Here is a 12,170-nt window from a genome sequence, read left to right on the forward strand (position 1 = left end):
CCCTGCTCCTGCCAACCTAGCAGTTCGAAAGCACGTCAAAGTGCAAGTAGATAAAAAGGTACCACTCCGGCGGGAAGGTAAACGGCGTTTCTGTGCGTTGCTCTGGTTCGCCAGAAGCGGCTTAGTCATGCTGGCCACATGACCCGGAAGCTGTATGCCGGCTCCCTTGGCCAATAAAGCGAAATGAGCGCCGCAACCCCAGAGTCGGTCACGACTGGACCTAATGGTCAGGGGTCCCTTTACCTTTTACTCCCTTTTCTCAAGCCAACATCTTAACCGTTCCGCTTTAAAACTATCTCTCATCCATGCATCCGAAAGCACCAGCTTCTCTCTTTCAACGTGTGCTTTGAACCTTTCTATAACGTTCTGTCTCCCCTGGTTTTAAGGGCATTTCGGGGGGTTGGCTGCAGAATCAGTTTCCTGCTGTGACTCCAGCTGAAAATAGCCTAAAGGGTAAAAAACCTTTATCTCCCTCTACCCACCCCAGTTTCTGTACTGGCCAGCACTCAGTGTGTTCCCCATGTATCACTGATGCATCTCAACTGTTGCTTTCAAGGGCAAGAGTCCGTTTCTCCCCCCCCCCCCCCAATGTGGGGCGCACCTGCCCAGAATCTTTGATGATTGGCGGTGCTTAACAGAGCAGCCGCCACTGCTGATGTGGCCAGACTGTCTCCATCGGGGCCCATCTGCATGCACACTTCGTCTCTCCGTCAAGCCTGAGCCGCCTTGTCACGACGCCACTTCCTCTGTTCTTTCCCTTTGGGTCATTCTTTATGCTGTCAAAAGTCAGATCGGCTCCTTTTCTCCTCTCACCCGTCAGAAGCTCTCTGGTTTCGAGTCTCTTGACACACATTGTTCACGTGCAACCCCCAACCCCACCCCACAGTCGCCAGGAACTGGTATGGAAGACACCAGGGTTGCTCGCTGGGAATCTTCACCCAAGTGGGCTCCAGACAGCAAGGGAAGCTGCTGTTGTGTATCCTGAGAGGCAGCAGCGTTCAAGGGTCTCAGGCCTAGAGGGAGGCCTTTCTCATTGCCTGCTAATAATAATAATAATAATTTATTATTTATACCCCCCACCCATCTGGCTGGATTTCCCTAGCCACTCTGGGCAGCTTCCAACTGAATATTTAAAACAATACAGCGTCAGACATTAAAAACTTCCCTAAACAGGGCCGCCTTCAGTTGTCTTTTAAAAGTAAAATACAGTGGTAACTCGGGTTAAGTACTTAATTCGTTCCGGAGGTCCGTTCTTAACCTGAAACTGTTCTTAACCTGAAGCACCACTTTAGCTAATGGGGCCTCCCACTGCTGCCACGCTGCCGGAGCACGATTTCTGTTCTCATCCTGAAGCAAAGTTCTTAACCTGAGGTAATATTTCTGGGTTAGTGGAGTCTGTAACCTGAAGCGTCTGTAACCTGAGGCGTATGTAATCTGAGGTACCACTGTAGTTGTTTATTGCCTTGACATCTGCTGGGAGGGCGTTCCACAGGGCGGGCGCCACTACCAAGAAGGCCCTCTGCCTGGTTCCCTGTAACTTGACTTCTCGCAGTGAGGGAACCCCCAGAAGGCCCTTGGCACTGGACCTCAGTGTCCGGGCTGGATGATGGGGGTGCAGACTCTCCTTCAGGTATACTGGGCCGAGGCTGTTTAGGGCTTTAAAGGTCAGCACCAACACTTTGAATTGTGCTCGGAAATGTACTTGATCTTTCAAGTACCTGAACTTGAGACCTTTTGCATGCAAAGCTTTTTCTGTTTCACTGAGCTGCGGCTGTTCCTAATTGATCACCATTTGGCAGCACCTTCACAAGGGTTTTATGCCTGACATCCACACGCAGAGGTGCCCACTGGCCCGAAGGGCAATGAATCACCCCGGGTCAGTGAATCAGTGGCTGGAAATGGCAGGACGGGGGAGTGTGCTCTTGTGGGCTTCCCACAGGCATCTTGATGGCCATTGGGAGAACAGGGTGCTGGACTTGGCGGCCCATTGACTTCACCCAGGAGTCTCTTTTTAGGTTATATGGTTAGCTTAGAGCATGGTGCTGATAACGTCAAGGCCGTGAGCCAACTGTGGTACCTCGGGTTACAGACACTTCAGGTTACAGACTCCGCTAACCCAGAAATAGTACCTCAAGTTAAGAACTTTACCTCAGGATGAGAACAGAAATCGCACGCTGATGGCGTGGCGGCAGCGGGAGGCCCCATTAGCTAAAGTGGTGCTTCAGGTTAAGAACAGTTTCAGGTTAAGAACGGACCTCCAGAATGAATTAAGTTCTTAACCCGAGGTACCACTGTTGAACTAGATGATCCTTGTGGGGGGGGGTGTCCCTTCCAACTCTATGATTCTATATGTTCTTAATCCTTAACTTGTCCCTCAAACAGTGGAGGCTGATCCAGTAGGGATATGGGGCACTGCCCTAATAGCTTCAATCTGCCCTTGGCCAGCTTGACCTGCCTGCCTTCTAACTTCCCACAGCATTGCAGGGGGTGGACAAGAGGACCCTGGTGGTCCCTTCCAACTCTATGATTCTATTATTTTGTTCCAGGGAATGACAGCACTGCCTGTCAGCTTCCTCCACCTTAGAAATCAACAGGAAGGAGGAGAATGAGTCGGCTCCACCTTGCATTGGCTCTAGCGCCACCTACTGGCTGGTTCCCTGCCTTCTGCCCTACCAGTCCCAATGGGCACTAGCCAACACTGCCATCGGAGTCCGTGTTAGATTTACAAGTCAAGTTTCTTTGAGTCGGGGCAATTCTTTACCTGCTCCCCTCCAACCTTGCTGCTTCCTGCTGTTCAGACAGGCTACTAGTGCTGCGGAGCTTTGAACCTGAGGTCTTTGGGGTGTTGTCCATGAGATCAAAACTAGGCTTCATCGTACTGATTTGCAAGGCTTGTGTGTGTTCTGACCAAGCGCAATAAAAGCAGAGAACCTGCTGCTAGATACACAAGTTCAGCACATCTTCACAATCCCATTTTTGTGGCATGTGGGTTTCTGCGTTTGTGACTCTGAGAATCCATATGGAATGTTGTGGGAAATGTCTCTTAAGATGCACACTGCCATCAGCCTCGTGATGCCAGATATGGACACCTGAGCAGGAATGTGTACAAAAGAGAAAGTTTTCTAAGAAGGGAAAAGATCAGGGGGTGGGGAGGCTTGAGCCTGTCTTTCCCCCTAGAACAACCTTTCTCAACCTGTGGGTCCCCAGATGTTGTTGAACTACAACTCCCATCACCCCTTGCTAGCAAGGCCAGAGCTCAGGGATGATGGGAGTTGTAGTCCAACAACATCTGGGGACCCACAGTTTGAGAACCGCTGCCCTAGAAGCTCTGGTGCACTGTGTTGGCTAAAAGAGAGCATGCAGGCACTGCAGAAGTCTTACCAACCCTGTGGGAATGTTCAGGGATGCAGGAGAGGATATATTATTTGATTACAGCCTTTCCAACTTGTGTAAACAAGTTCACAATATAGCAGAGTAACATTCCCCATTTTAAACTTACAGCGGATGTGTTTGCTCAGGCTCACTAAAGCCTCTATAATAACTGTTCTGGTATTTACCCCTTATTCCTCATAAAAGATAAGACACGACACAGTCTTCTATAAAAGTATAAAAAGAGTTTACTCACATTCTGTTCACAATCGGATCCCAGAAGGCAGACTTAGCTTAGAAAAGTAACATACAGTGGTGCCTCGCAAGACGAAATTAATTCGTTCCGCGAGTTTTGTCGTCTTGCGATTTTTTTCGTCTTGCGAAGCACGGTGTTGGGAAAGTTTTGGAAAAGCTTCAAAAATCACCAAAGTCTTAAAAACCTCAAAAAAGGCTACCACACTGCGTTCTATGAGTTGCTTCTCGAAGTCAAGTCGCAACTGTATTAACGGTGTTAAGAAAAAGGAAACAAACTTTCAAGACGTTTCCGTCTTGCAAAGCAAGCCCATAGGGGAAATCGTCTTGTGAAGCAACTCAAAAAACCAAAAACCCTTTCGTCTTGCGAGTTTTTTGTCTTGCGAGGCATGCGTCTTGCGAGGTACCACTGTACACCTGGAAACTATCTCATAAGGAGACAGTCCCTTTGTCCTCTCTTGGCTGGAAGCCAAGAGGGCATCTTTGGCTAAGCAGATGTTGCTTCTTCGATGCATGTAGTCAAAAAGAGAGAGATGGCTTCCCTGCCCTGTGCTCTCGTCATTACCTGCACAGGTGAGGTCGCGCCCACCTCTAGTAACATGCAGAGGAAGTCTGTCCCAGTCCAGAAGGAAACAGGAAGTTTACCAGCTGGCTGGACAAACATTCCTCCCCATGTGTAAACATGTTCACTCTAGGAATGTTGTACTTGACTGCTCTTGAGTTTCACATCCCACAAACCCAAGAATGCCAGGGGTTAAACCTGGGACCCTAAGCCCCCAAAGCAGGTGATCTACCAGCTGAGGTGCACCTCTTCCCCTGCCTGCAGTAGATAATATTCTCTTCTCTACAAAGATTAGGACCAGTACCCATATTTTAAAGTTCTCAGCCTTGGCCATTAGGGTGCACACCATTCTGATCACTTCTGCCATATATCAGAGATGGGTTTTGGGCTACAGAGACGTGGGTTTGAAAGCCAACTCAACCATGAAGCTCAAGGGACGTGGCCTGACAGCATACAGGCAGCCGGTGCAAGCCTTCAAGCTCTGGAGAAATGTGCCAGCGATAGTCTGCCCCCACCAGCAGTCTAGCCACCATCTGGACTGGTGCACAAGTGGCAGCCTCCAGACCAGGCCCAAGCATTGCAATAACTGAGCCTTGAGGTTATTAATGCATGAAACTGTATACGTTCCAGCTGGAGCGCAGATTTATATATATATATATACACATGCTACGGGAAGGCTGTTTTTGGAAACGGCATTTTCACATCAAACGTGCTTTGGTTTCACAGCCTTTTCCTTCAGGAGCCAGCTTCCCTAGTGGTTGGGCTCCCCATCAACAGCTAATGTGTTCAAACAAACACCTCCAGGTAGCTTCTCTTATCAGCTTCTCTTATCTGCAGTACTGTCCCTCTTTTTGTGAGATGGGACTTCTCAAGGAACTACAGGAAGGACATGGGTAGGGGATGATTCTAGGTGTCTTCTTGTCCCCCTTCCCACACGGTTATCGAGTGTGTGGCTTGCCTAGGCCAAAAAGCAGCAAAATGACCTCTTCCTTCCCGGACAGAATGTGTCCATCCATTTAATGACATCAGATTACTGAATACCAAGCAATGAGGTAACCACCTTGTTTTTCATGGGCTGTTTGCCTCTCTTTTGGCATCCATCCTTTGGGGTTTTAAAGACCACCACAGGCCCATGTGACTGCCTCTCTCTGAAAATTCGTCATCCTCTGCCAGGGATGACTAAGCACTATGTTGTTTTACATCACTTTTAAAATTCGTTTCATTGTATTTAAAAGCATTCCTAACCTGCATGATATTTTCTATCTCTAAAATAAATAAATAAATCCCTAAGTGGCATACAAAAATAACATTAAAAAACAATAAAACGGCATAATAAAAGCAGTAAACCGTCGGTATGAAAACAGATAAAAACCAGGATTAGGTTAAAGCAGGAATTCGGAAACAAGAGATTCTTGTGGGTCAGGGAAATCCTGGGCAAATGAAGAAAATGTCTTCACAAGACATCTGGATCAATGCTATTTCACATGTGGCAGAGGGATAGGGCATTCCATGGTGCAGGAGCTATGGTGGGAAAAGGCCCATTTGGGCTCACCGGCCTCGTATTCTGTTGGGTGGGGTCCCATGAATAAAAGTTCCCCAGATGATCTAAGTCAGTAGTTCTCAGCTTCTTGACCCACCTCTGGCACAAAGATGTGTTTGGGTACCCACTTCATATTTTCTTTACCATATATTCACATGGTGGCAATAGTGCTGATGTAACTTACCTTATGTTAGGCTGCATCCCAGTCGTGCCATCTGACCCAGCAGCTGAAGATCTCAATGATTGCACAGGTCTTTAGAGGGGCAAGCAGCCTGCCAAGTGACCTACTTGTTGAGCTTTTGAGAGGCTCTAATTTTTTTGCCCAGAGGTGGTGATGGCAGACCATAGCTTTGGGCCCATAGATGTGCTTTAAAAGTTAAGTATTTTGGACGTGGGTGGCGCTGTGGGTTAAACCACAGAGCCTAGGGCTTGCCGATCAGAAGGTCGAAGGTTCGAATCCCTGCGACGGGGTGAGCTCCCGTTGTTCAGTCCCTGTTCCTGCCAACCTAGCAGTTCAAAAGCATGTCAAAGTGCAAGTAGATAAATAGGTACCGCTCCGGTGGGAAGGTAAATGGTGTCTCCGTGTGCTGCTTTGGTTTGCCAGAAGCAGCTTAGCCATGCTGGCCACATGACCCTGAAGCTGTACGCCGGTTCCCTCGGCCAATAAAGTGAGATGAGTGTTCAACCCCAGAGTCGTCTGCGACTGGACCTAATGGTCAGGGGTACCTTTACTTTTACCTTTACTTTGGAGATGGCACTTAAAACTTTCTTCTAGGCCCCAAAATAAATATGGGAGGCCCCTGTATGTCTCCCTCCAGCTATGTTAAGAGTCAGTCCATTATGTTCTTCTGGGCGCATGTGGGGAAAGCAAGGCACCTTGTCCCTCTGGGAAGATGTCCTATTCCTAACTCTGGGAGGACACTGGTGCCTAACAGGGTGGGGAATGTGATTAGAGGAACTAATCTGCCAAGCCCAAAGCCTGACACCCCAAACCCCTAGTTTCCTTGAAAGATTAGTAGGGTTCAGGGCAGCCTGCACCAACCTGGCTACCTCCAGATGTTTTGAAATGCAGTTTCCAATGGGAGTTGTAGTCTAAAATAGCCAGGGAAGGGTGAGGAGGGAAGGCTAGCTTAGGACAGGCATAGCCAATGAAGTGCCCTCTGGTGGTTAGTGGACTACAATTCCCTTCATTCCTGACCGTTGGCTATGCTGCCTCTGATGGGAGTTGTAGTTCAGCAACACCTGGCGGGCGCCACGTTGGTTATCCCTAGACCCTGATGGGTGAGAGCAGGGAGATTTGGAGAACCAAGAATCGCTCAGTTCTGCTTCCCCTTCCCCTCCCTTCCCCCTCCCTGTTTTCTTCTGTGCGTGCACTTTCCTCTCCCCGAGACTCCGTTTCCCCGCCAGGGGTGAACCCCAGCGAGCGGCTGGTGAAAGTACATTTGATCTGCAGGGAAGCTCTTTTATTCCTTTCTTTGCTTCCGTTCCTTTCCCAGCCACCTCCGCATGTCTCCGTGCCAGGAAAATGTCAGCAGCCAGCAGGGAGGGGAGCTGGCGACATTCACCACCTCCTCCCCGTTCCCCAAAGCTGGGAAAAGAGCCGAGGACTTCACAGTGCGCGCGCGCGCGCCCCCTCCACCAGTACCACCAAACACACACACACATGTACCACCATCGTTGTATCATCCGGGCTCCCCTTCCAGCGAATCTAGGAATCCTGACCCCCAGTGTCTCTGTTCTAAACCAGAAAACTGTTCTCTCCCCCCCGCCCGCCCCCCCGCACACAGCAGGAAAGGGAACAGATCTGATGCAGTTCAAAGCAACTGCTTTTAGCTTGTTTTCACATCAGGTCCCCCCCCTCCCCACTTTATCTGTTGCTGAACTAATATATAGAAAGAGTTTCTTCTGGTCAGCTGGAAATTGAGAAGCATGATGCACCCCTTAGATGGAGCTCCGTCTGCATGTGGGGCTGGGATCCCTTTGCTCCCCACACCCTGCCCCGATGGCTGTGAACCCCTGTCCTTCATTCAGCTGTTCCTTGTGTCCTCCGCACCTCTCAGACTGCGCCTCTGCTTCTCCCTCGGTATCAACTGTTTTGATCGATCCCATCTGCCTTTTCTCCTCTTCCTCCTCCCCTGCCCCCCCCCCCCATCTCTGTACATCTCCTCCACAAAGCTTCTCCCATCTCCTCTCCTCTCTTCCCTGCTCTCTCTGCTTTGCCTCCAGACGATCCGTTTGTTCAGCATTTGTCCTCATTTGCTTGCGCACCGCTTACGCAGAGGTTAGATTACGGGCACTTCCAGGCTCCCGCTTGTTTTGGGATGAGATCCAGTCGCATATCAGCACGTTCAGGTTGCACAGCTATGGGAACTCTTGTGCAAAAATAGGTAAATGAAATGAAACCCTGATTCCCGAAAAGATCGGACTCTTGTGATAAGGCAAGTGGAGTGACATTTGCTTGGCTGCAATGTCGTCGTCCAGCCTCCGGACAAACAAATCAGAGTGAACGCTCATTAAATAGCCAGTGTGTCATCTAATCTCCTTGCAAACACTGCCCAACAGCCTGTCCGTCCGGAAATGCCTTACTTGCATCCAGGCTTCACTGAGCATTGGTTCAGATCTGTTTGTGGGGCAGTTATGCGACAATGAGCGTTTCTCCTGATTTGCTAGCGTCCATTTAATTTCTGTGTCTTCTTGTTAGACATTTGCTCACCCCACACTTTTCAGTGAATTTCCCCATCACTTTCCCAAACTACAAAAAAACTTCCCAAATCTTCTTTTTTTAAAAAAGTGGACTTATTAGGGCAACAGAGCCCTTCCATCCACGTTGATAGCGCAAACCTAAAGTTCTGGGACATGAGGACTCCCTCCAGAAAAACAGGGAAAGTCTGGAGGCACCTTTCACCAGCTTCTTCTTCAACCCTCCTTCATCCTTGACCCCATCGCTGTGTTTCCTCTCTCTGAATCTCTGCATCCCTGTCAGTTTCCCTTCTCCCTCCCTCCCTGCAGCAGCCCAGCTCTCAACCCCAGCTCCATCTTTCCCGGTCTCGTCTACTCCTTTTCTGCCCGGCTTCGCCACCAGCTGCTTTTCCACCCCTTCAATCCATCTCAGTCTCCCTTCTCTCCCTTCTCTCCCTCTCTCATCTCTTTCTCCTCCATACTTTAGGCCTGTGCCACCTCCTTCCACAATCATCTTCTCCTCACTGACTCTTTACACCAGCCTCTTCTCCATCCCCTCAACACAGGGATGTGGGACACCTGTGGCTCTGCAGAGGTTGTCGGTTTCCAGCTCCCATCAGCTCCACCCAGCATGGTCAGTGTTCATGGGAGCTGGGCCCCAGCAAGACTTGGAGCTAGCCTGAGGTCCTTCTAGTCTTCCTCTTTTTAGTATGCCCGCCCTCTCTCTGATCATTCATCCACTTCTCTTTTTCTCCACCTGCCTCTTTCTCTCCATCTTCCCCTGACTTTTCATCCCTTGGGCCTCCGTTGCCTCTTCACTCTGAGTCTCCATTCAAGCATCTTTTCTTACCAGCCAGATTCTCCCTGCCTCCTTCCCTTTCTCTCCATCCTATTCTCACTTCCCCACAATCTCCTAGCGCTCCTCCACCACGTGCTCTTGCTCCATCACTACAGGCCATTTCCCCCTCCTCCTCACCCCAACTCTTTGCTCCTCATTCCCATCCAACCATCTCTGATTTCTATTCTGATCCTTTCTCCATTTCCAATCTATACCTCTCAAGTTCTCCACCCCTGAGCGCCTCTAGCCACCCACCCCTCTTCCTCCACCCATCCCTGCATGTCTTCTGCTCCTCCATCCCTTTCCCGCAGCTAGACACGCACACCTGTGCTCCCCGCTTCCTTCACCTGACTTCCCCATCCCTCCATCACCCTGCCACTTTCCCTGCTCTCCACCAGCACCCCGTCCTTCCTTTGCTGTTTCTCTCCATCATCCCAAGTTGTTTCCATATCCCCCGTCCTCCACCCCTCTCTCTTCTCCATCACCCCCATCTTTCCCCACACCTCCTCCTGTGGCCCCCCTCTCCCTCTCCTTCCTCCCCCGCCTCCTCGGCCTCTACCTCCCCCGCCTCGCTTGCCCTGGTCCCCATCCCCACCCCTTTGCGCCGGGACGTGGCGCCGCGGTGGGCTCTCCTTGCAACCCCCTTCCCCAGCCCCGGACTAACGCCGGCTCCGCGCGGACATCAGCCCCCTCCCTCTCTCTCTCCCTCCTCCTCCCCCTCCCCTCCCCGCTCTCCCTCCTCCTCCCCCTCCTCCCTCCTCCCCCTCCTCCCTCCTCCCCCTCCCCCCTCGGCTGGCTCGCTCGCCCGCTCGCTCACTGCAGCACCGACGCCGGGCAGCGCCATGGAGGAGCCGGCTCTGGCGCCCTCGCCGCCGCCGCACAGTGCAGCCAGCGCCGCCGCCGCGCGCCCTCGCCGCCAGCGCCGCCGCCGCCCCTGACCTCCGGCCGGCCGCACACCATGGCCTGGCCCGGCCCGCGCCCCGCCGGGGGTGCCCAGGCGGCCTTGCTGGTGCTCACGGGCTGGCTCTTGCTCTCTCCCCCGCTGGGCGCAGGCAAGAAGAGGCTGCACATCGGCGCGCTCTTCCCCATGACCGGCGGGTGGCCCGGGGGCCAAGCCTGCCTGCCCTCGGCCCAGATGGCCCTCGACGACGTCAACAGCCGGAGGGACATCCTGCCCGACTACGAGCTGCGCCTCGACCACCGCGACAGCGAGGTGAGACGACGGTGCGACCCGTCCCAGCCTTACCCCACCCTCCCAAGCGCCCCCGGCCCGTTCAGGGGGCGACACGTGGGCATCGCTGCGGGGATGAGCGGCTCTGGAGGTTGGCATAGGGGGACGGGGGACGGCGACATCCCATCACACTGGACGGGCAGGATGGGGGGCATCGGCCGGGGTTGGTGGTGCACCTCCTGGTGCAAGTGCAGCGAAGTGAGCCCTGGCTGGATGGACTCACAGGAGTAACTGAGGTGCTGGGGCTGGTCTGCATCCTTCCACCCACTCCCTCGCCGATTCTAGAGGGGCACGGAGAGCCCAGGCTGCGCGGGGAGATCTGTCCAAGGGCTGTCCATCCTTCCCACTAGAACGCCCCTGGGAGAAGGGATGGATGAAAAGACCTTGAAAGTAGGAAGCAGATGTGTGGGAAGGTGTCGAGGCAGCCAGCCAGCAGCCCATGAGAGCTGGGAGGTGAGGGGTGAGGGAGCTGGCCAAGGCCGGAGGGATGCAAGCTTGAACGGGGCAGTGCCGCGGACGGTCCCCTTCTGCCCCCTCACCTTTCATGTGGGACCAGAGCATCTCCTTTGGACAGAGAACCTTGCGGTCCCATCAGCTGCCAAGAGAGGAAGGCAGAGAGGGCTGGGGGGGGAACTGGGCACGGGGAGGTTTGGTGGGCTCCAAGCGGAAAGGGGGTGTTGGGAGTGAGGGATGTGCCACAGGGCTTTGGGAGAGATGCAGTCCGGGGTTGCAAAGTGGGGTGATTGGCCCAACATGGCAGCAGCAGTCAAGGTGAAAAGGGAGGCAAGAAGTCTGCAAAGGGAAGGAGCAGTCTCAGCAGTGCATGCAGTGGGAGGAGAGTCCTGGGGGCCGCGATCAGAAGTGGAGCTGGTGCAAAGTGGGGGGGCTTCCAGGGACGTTGATGCAAGGCAGGTTGCACGAAAGGAAGATTCGCATTGAGACTTACCAGGTGACCCACTGATGGTGTGGACAGAAGGAGGCATAGGGAGATGTGCTCCCTCCTGCCCCATGCTTTTTTCCTTGCAAGGTGGGGAAGCTGGGGAGATGCAGGACCTTGCTTCTGTCAAGGGAATGGAAGGATCAGCATGCAGGGATGGTGCTACTGTTTGTGGCTATGGGAAGTGTGACTCGGAAGAGCAGCATTAGATCTGTTGGTGTCAATGGAGTCCTCTGTGCCAGGGCTACAGAAGGAATCCTCTCTCTGTCTTGGTTTCCCCTCTGGCAATATGAACCAGACTGTGGGCGATGACTACTTTGGTGGTCTCTAAGGGGAAGACTGTCTCTTGGATTGGGACACGAGAGGTCCGAGGAGTGGGAGATGGGATGATGTGGCACCAAGGTGGGTGGTCGCCGGTGCCAGTGTGGATCGGTTTCCTGGGGTAGAGATTGCAGGAGGGCAAGTGGTCCATTTGAGAGGGAGCAGCTGGAGCTGCCTTATTCAGAGTCAGGCTATTGGTTCCTCTGACTCAGTGCTGTCTGCACTGTCTGGTAGCATCTCTCCAGGGTTTCAGGCAGGGGACGTTCCAGCCTCACCTGGTAATGGCAGGGATGGGACCACCTGCAACCTTCTGCCTGTCAAGTAGATGCTCTTCCACTGAGCCACAGCCCAGGTGAAGCTCACCTGCACTTGACTCTCCGTTGCCTCTTCCTAGAGCCGTGAGCTTGATTAAAGCTTGTTTCTGGAATTGCTGACCTCCAT

General features: G+C 52.6%; 1 protein-coding gene across 1 annotated transcript in view; it reads left to right on the top strand.

Moving 5' to 3' along the window:
• Positions 1–12,170, top strand: part of GABBR1 (gamma-aminobutyric acid type B receptor subunit 1) — a 167,482-nt gene that overhangs the window by 106,317 nt on the left and 48,995 nt on the right. The window contains 1 exon segment of the mRNA XM_028719950.2: positions 10,293–10,453. Within this exon segment, the coding sequence (XP_028575783.2) occupies positions 10,293–10,453 (161 nt within the window).

The sequence above is a fragment of the Podarcis muralis genome, chromosome 2 (assembly GCF_964188315.1).
Source record: "Podarcis muralis chromosome 2, rPodMur119.hap1.1, whole genome shotgun sequence".
NCBI lineage: Eukaryota > Metazoa > Chordata > Lepidosauria > Squamata > Lacertidae > Podarcis > Podarcis muralis.